Source organism: Mesocricetus auratus, unplaced genomic scaffold (assembly GCF_017639785.1).
Source record: "Mesocricetus auratus isolate SY011 unplaced genomic scaffold, BCM_Maur_2.0 Super-Scaffold_100008, whole genome shotgun sequence".
Lineage (NCBI taxonomy): Eukaryota > Metazoa > Chordata > Mammalia > Rodentia > Cricetidae > Mesocricetus > Mesocricetus auratus.
Window position 1 is genome coordinate 32,054,287 of NW_024429192.1, and position 7,391 is coordinate 32,061,677.

Sequence of the window (7,391 nt, forward strand, 5' to 3'; positions counted from 1 at the left end):
ATACAGTCTGGGGGAATTCTAGAAATAGAAAAGCTGGAAAAAAGGTCATGTGCTACAGATGTAAGGATAACCAACAGAATGCAAGAGATGGAACAGGGAATCTCAGGGACTGAAGATACACTAGGAGAAATAGATTCATCAACCAAAGAAACTCTGAAGTCCAACAGATACCTACCACAAAATATTCAGGAAATGTGGGACACTGTGAAAAGATCAAAACTAAGAATAACAGGTATAGAAGAAGGTAAAGAAACCCAATTCAAAGGGGTAAAAAACATAAAATAAAATCATAGAAGAAAACTTCCCAACCTAAAGAAAGATATGCCAAGGAAAATACAAGAAGCTTACAGAACAACGAATAGAGAAGACCACAAAAATAGTACCCTCACCACATAATAATCAAGACCCCAAACATACAGAATAAAGAAAGAATATTAAGAGCAGCAAAGTAAAATATCAAGTAACATATAAATGCAAACCATTCAGAATTACACCTGACTTCTCCATGGAAACTCTGAAAGCCAGAAAGTCCTGGACAGATATTCTACCAACACTAAGAGACCACAGTTGCCAAATCAGACTACTATGCCCAGCAAAGATTTAAATAACTATAGATGGAGAAAATAAGATATTCCATGACAAAACCAGATTTAAACAATAAATATCCATTATTCCTGCAATACAAAATGTTCAGAAAGGAAAATTCCAACCCAAGAATGTTAAGTGCAACCAGAAAAACATAGGCTATAGATAATTCCAATTTACCAACAGCCAAAATTAAAAGGGGTGGAAATCCACACACAAGTACACCACCAACAACAATTCCAAAACAAACAAGAATGAACAATCATTGGTCATTTATGTCCCTCAATATTAATGGTCTTAACTCACCCATAAAAAGACATGTTCTAACAGAATGGATTTGAAGACAGAATCCATCCTTCTGCTACATACAAGAAACACACCTCAGCTTCAAAGACAGATATTACCTCAGAGTTAAGGGTTGGGAAAAGATTTTCCAATCAAGTGGACCCAAGAAACAAGCGAGGGTAGAAATTCTTACACCTAACAAATTAGACTTTAAACTAAAATCAGTCAAAACAGATGAAGGAGGCCACTTCATACTCATCACAGGAGAAATCCACCAAGATGAAGTCTCAATTAGGAACATCTATGCCCCAAATATGAAAGGCAAAGATAAATTAAAAAAATGGAATAACTCCATGTGTCTTATCAGACCACAATGCTTTAAAGTTAGAATTCAACAACAACACAAATTGCAGAAAACCTGCATGCTCATGTAAATTGAACAGCAAACAATTTCACGGTTCCTGGGTCAAGGACAAAATGAAGAAAGAAATTAAATACTTCCTAGAATTTAATGAAAATGAAGACACAACATACCCAAACTTATGGGAGACTTTGAAAGCAGTGCTAAGAGGAAAGTTCATAGAACTAAGAGCTCAGATAAAGAAACTGGAGTATAGTCACACTGGAAAATTAACAGCACAACTGAAAACTCTAGAACAAAAGGAAGCAAACTCACCTCAGAGGAGCAGGCACCAGGAAATAATCAAATTGAAGGTTGAAATCAATAAGGTAGAAACTAGGAAAACAATACAAAGAATCAAAGTAACGAAGAGTTAGTTCTCTGAGAAAATCAACAAGATAGACAAAAACTTACCAAAGGGCAGTGTGTGAACATGTAAATTAACAAAATCAAAAATGTGAATGGGGACATAACAATGGAAATTGAGGAAATCCAGAGAATTATCAGGTCATTTTTTGAAAACCTGTACTCCACAGAATTAGAAAATGCAAAGGAAATGGACAATTTTCTGGATAGTTATTACTTAACAAAATTAAATATAGAACAGATAAGCGATTTGAATAGACCTATAACCTCTAATGAAATAGAAGCAGTCATCAAAATTCTCCTAACCAAAAAAAGCCCAGGGCTAGATGATCACTGTGCAGAATTCTACCAGAAATACAAAGAACAACTAATACCAATTCTCCTCTAAGTATTCCACAGAACAGTAGCAGGAGGGTCTTTGCCAAACTCTTCTTAAAAGGTTTCAATACCCCAGTAACACATAGACACAATTAAGAAAGAGAACTACAGATCAATACCTCTCATGAACATTGATGCAGAAATACTCAATAAAACACTGGCAAATTTAATCCAACAACACATCAAAAAACTCATCTACCATGACCAAGTAGGCTTCATCCCAGGCATGCAGGGATGATTCAACATACGACAATCCATCAACGTAATCCACCATATAAACAAGCTGAGATACAAAAATCACATGATCATCTGACTAGATGCTGAAAAGCCTTTGACAAAATCCATCACCCCTTCATGTTAAAGGTCTTGGAGTGATCAGAGATAACAAGAACATACATAAACATAATAAAAGCTACATACAGCAAACTAACAGCCAACATCACACTAAACAGAGAGAAACTCTATGTGATTCCTCTAAAATCATGAACAAGACAAGGCTCTGCCCTCTCTCCGTACCTCTTCAATATTGTAATTGAAGTTCTAGCTAGAGCAATAAGATAACAAAAGGAGATCAGGGGGATACAAATCAGAAAAGATGTCAAACTTTCACTATTTGCATATGATATGAGAGTTTCCATAAGGATGTCTGTTCCACTATGTTCATAGCAGGCTTATTTGTAGTAGCAAGTACTTGGAAGCAATCTAGATGCCCCTCAACTAAAGAGTGGTTAGAGAAATTATGGTACATTTACACAATGAAAAAAACCACAATGGTTTCTTGAAATTTTCACCAAATGATGGCACTAGATGAAACCATCCTGAGTGAGGTAACCCAGTCACAAAAAGAGAAACATGGTATGTACTCATTCATATGGATTTTAGACATGGATCAGGGGAGTACCAGCCTACAGTCCCACTGTGTGAGAGTCTGGGAAACAGGCAGAGCCCTACATTATCTAACTTATCTATGCATAGTTATCTATGCATCATACCCCAGAGCAAAGGAATGGGCTACAATCCCAAGTGCAGATTGGGAGCATGGAGGGAAGGGATAGTGAGCTGGGGAAAAGAGAGGGGGAGAAGAGGAGGGAAGAGGAGGACATGGGAGAGCAGGGACTTTGATTTGGGGGAAGAATAGAGGAGGATGAGAGATACCATAGTAGAGGGAGTTGTTATAGGTTTTAGGAGTGATCTGGCACTAATGAGATTTCCAGAGATCAGTAAGGATGGCACCAACTGGTAAACTAAGCAGTAGTGGAGAGGCTACCTTAAATGCCCTTCCCTGATAATGAGTTTGATGACTATTTTATATGCCATCCTAAAGCCTTGATTTAGTAGCTGATGGAAGCAGAGGCAGACTACCACAGCTAAACACTGAACTGAACCCCTGGAACCCAGTTGCAGAGAGGGAGGAATAATGGCCAAAGGTCCCAAGAATGGACTGGTGAAACTCACAGAGACAGCTAACTGGGACAAGTGGGATATCTTGTACCACAGACTGATGGCTGAGAGGCCAGCATGGAACTGATCTAGACCCACTAAATTTGGGTGTCAGTACTTGGGAAATCTTTGGGTCATCATGTAGTGGATCATTATTTATCCGTGGCATACAAATGGACTTTGAGGAATTCTCTCTCAGCCTGGACACATGGGGGAGGGCCTAGGCCCTGCACTGGATGAAATGATAGACTCTGGAGATCCCCTATGGTGTACCTCACCCTCCCTTGGCAGCAGAGTGGGAATTGGGTGGGTGTTGGTGGGGCTGGTTGGGCTGGGGAAGAGTGGAGGAAGAGGAAGCTGGGATTGACATGTGAAGCAAGCTTGTTTCTAATTTAAATAAAAAGGAAGCTGAAAAAAGAAAATAAAAAGTATGAAAATAATAATAGTAATATTATAAATAATATTATTGATAATATATAACAAAAGCAAACAAGCCAGAACAGTGCAAACAAATTACTCAGAATTAAATAATTAACTGAACAGAATAAAATAGCCAAGATAAAAGCACATGATATACATATGTACTGGGAGATACAATCCATCCATTCATTCATATTGAGAACTCATGTAAACAGAATCAGAAACCATAACATATAGTATCTGACAAAGCATTATGAGACAAAAAGTAAAAGCTAAAAAAGTAAAACCTTCCAAGCATATCATTAAGTTTATTTGATACTGGCCATGGGATCCCAATGGTGAGAAGATAAATACACACAATAGACACAAGCCCTCTTCTCTAACCCAGGAGCTTTCTCCAACTGATCATGGTTTGCAAAGAAAAAGCTACCTTTATCAAAAGACTTATTTTTGATGGGAATGTAAAGGTTGACTCTATACCAAGTTCTACAAGATAGGAAAAGTAATTTTTGTATCAGAAGAAAGTTGGCATTAGAAATATCACTGGATTCTTTATTGTACAGTCTTTTTTCAGAATGTAATCATTATTGGGAAATGTGTGTTTTAAGTCATTAAGTTGGAGGAATAGTTTATGATGCAGATTTTTTCACTTGTGTATTCATTTGTAGTCATACTTTATGTCATGGACTTTCTCATGCTGAGGGAAAATTTTCCATATGGCATAAATATTTAAAGAAATGATGATTACTTCTCTTCAAGCTTATTTACTTTCTTATTCAAGAATCACATTTAAATGATGCCAAGCAACAAAGAATTACATGAGTAGCAATAAAATGTTGTGATTGATTTTTCTACTTAATGCCCTCTCTAAGAGTATACCAGAGTAATTACAGCAGGAAGAACCCAACACATTGCCTTTATAAAATACGTACACAGACAAGCCACAGCGGTAACCACTATGGTCTGCATACTGTAGCAAATGAGTGGTATGAAATTACATATATGTTGGCTTAAAAGTATTAGCATCAACATCAGTGTTGCTGCTATCACAGCCTGGTAAATATTTTTATATACCAAGTCAGTGAGATAGAGAATATACAAAAATATGACACTATATTAGTTACTTTTCTGTTGCTATGATAAAATAAGACAACTAAAATAAAGTTAAGGAGGGGAGAGAAGGAGTTGATTTTGGCTTATTTTTCTACATGGATAATAGTCATTATGGTACATAACTTCATGGCAGCAAGAAAAGGAAGGGAAGAGATCACATCATGAATTACAAACAGGAAGCAAAGAATGCTAACTGGAGGTGTGCCAAGAATATAAACATCCAAAGACTGTTCCCAGTTATGTACTTCTTTTATAAGCCAAATATAAACCTTCCACAAACAACACTACCAACTGGGGAAAACATGTTCAAATACCGAGACTTATATGGTATCATTTCCCCTGCAGACCTCCACTGGCCCAGTAAGTTCATCATACTGAAATTGCATTTAGTTCATCCTAAAAATTCCCTCATAATCTTGCACAGTCTGAACACAATTTAAAACTTTAGAGTCCATATCTCCTCAGGTGGTCCTCAGACCTCCTGAAGTCTGAACCCAATCCCTACTTAAGACATCTCCAGAGTTAGGATTCTCCTGCTTTGTATCTGTCAGCTACCATCTTCACTGTTCTGATCTCAGACAGCTTCAAGTCTGAACATGGTCTTCCAACCAGATGTTCAAGCCAGAAACCTTAGTGCAAATTCATTACCAACTTCCCAATCATAAAACACTGCTAGCTACCTTGCACACCACTGGGCCTTTGACCTTACGGGAGTCAGGCACCAAGTTCTATTTAAGAGAGCTCCAAGTTTCAGGTTTTTTATCTTTTGTTTTAGTGTGAGAGAGAAAAAAATGAACTTGAAGTTGGTTGGGAAAGGAGGGGTATCTTGGAGCAGTTGGGGGAGGGGAGAACAGAGATTAAAAATATATTGTATGAAAAATTAAAAATAATAGAAGTTATAAAAAGAGGTATCTCTAGCTCTAGTTCATCCATGTGACACAGATTACTTACCTGTGCTCTGTGGTATAATACCATCCAGGATTAATAGTCCTACAGTTGCTTGGCTCAACGGCCTCCAGTCATAACCAGGCCCACACATTCTCTGCTCTGGTCCAACCTGATAAGTCTTATGTTGCTTGAAACTTCCCCAGTTCTCAAACATGCCCCATGTCTGATGAACAGGGCCTATATCTAGCCTGATTAAACAACCCTTTGTCTTTCCAAAGTCCAGATTCTGAGATGCTGGCGTCTACATTTACAGACACACTACCAATCAATGAATGTCCGGCTCTCATAAAAATGGAATGAAAGGTTATACAGTGTGCCTTGCCCCATTGACCTTTCCTGTAGAAGACATCTTCTCTAATGAGAAGTATATAAATGGACCACAAGACACAGCATTTAACAGAATCATAAACTTAATTTAAAAATCTGAGGAGGGCTGTCTGCATGCTGGTGGATGTGTGGCAACAGTCAGTACGTCCTGCTGCCCACCTTCGTGCCCGCTGCGCGCAAGGCCACCGCCGCGATTATTTTTCTTCACGGATTGGGAGATACTGGGCACAGGTGGACAGAAGTCTTTGCAGGTATCAGAAGTTCTCACATCAAACACATCTGTGCGTGTGCGCCTATTAAGCCTGGTACATTAAATATGAATATGGCTATGCCTTCTTGGTTTGATATCATTGGACTTTCACCAGATTCTCAGGAGGATGAATCTGGAATTAAATAGGCTGCAGAAAATGTAAAAGCTTAGATAGATCAGGAAGTGAAGAATGGCATTCCCTCTAACAGAATTATTTGGGGAGGATTTTCTCAGAGAGGAGCTTTATCTTTACACACTGCTCTTACCACACAGCAGAAACTGGCTGGGGTCACTGTGCTCAGTTGCTGGCTTCCTCTTCAGGATTCGTTTCCACAGGGTCCTATTAATAGTACGAGTAGAGAGATTTCTATTCTCCAGTGCCAGGGAGATTGTGACCCTCTAGTTGCCCTAATGTTTGGTTCTCTTACTGTTGAGAAACTAAAAGCATTGGTAAATCCGTCCAATCTAACCTTAAAAATCTATGGAGCCATGATACACAGCTCATGTCAGCAGGAAATGATGGATGTCAAGCAATTCATTGATAAATTCCTACCTCCAATTGATTGACCTCACTAAGAGGCTTTGAGTAGATGGTCACCAGCATCACTATAGTAGAGTATAAACTTTCCCCCATGCCTGATCATAAAACTTCTAATGTTCACAGTGTTAAAATGTTTTGCAAATTCATACGAGTGATCATGGAAATGTATGATTCTTTAAGTTCCTATCCATGTATCTGTATTATGCAATCCATATTAAAGTATTAAAGTGAGTGAAGTGAAGCAGCTAGTTTCTTTCTGTCAAATTTATTCAACAAAATAAAATCCAAGATCAAAGTTTTATTACATTGTTTGAAAATTACTAGTATGCTCACTGAAA

General features: G+C 38.0%; 1 protein-coding gene across 1 annotated transcript; it reads left to right on the forward strand.

Moving 5' to 3' along the window:
• The first annotated feature begins 6,386 nt into the window (after nucleotides 1-6,386).
• Nucleotides 6,387-7,079, forward strand: LOC101824706 (acyl-protein thioesterase 1-like). Its single transcript, XM_040750294.1, is given in 1 exon segment — nucleotides 6,387-7,079. A coding segment is annotated over 1 exon segment (693 nt).
• The last annotated feature ends 312 nt before the right edge of the window (nucleotides 7,080-7,391 follow it).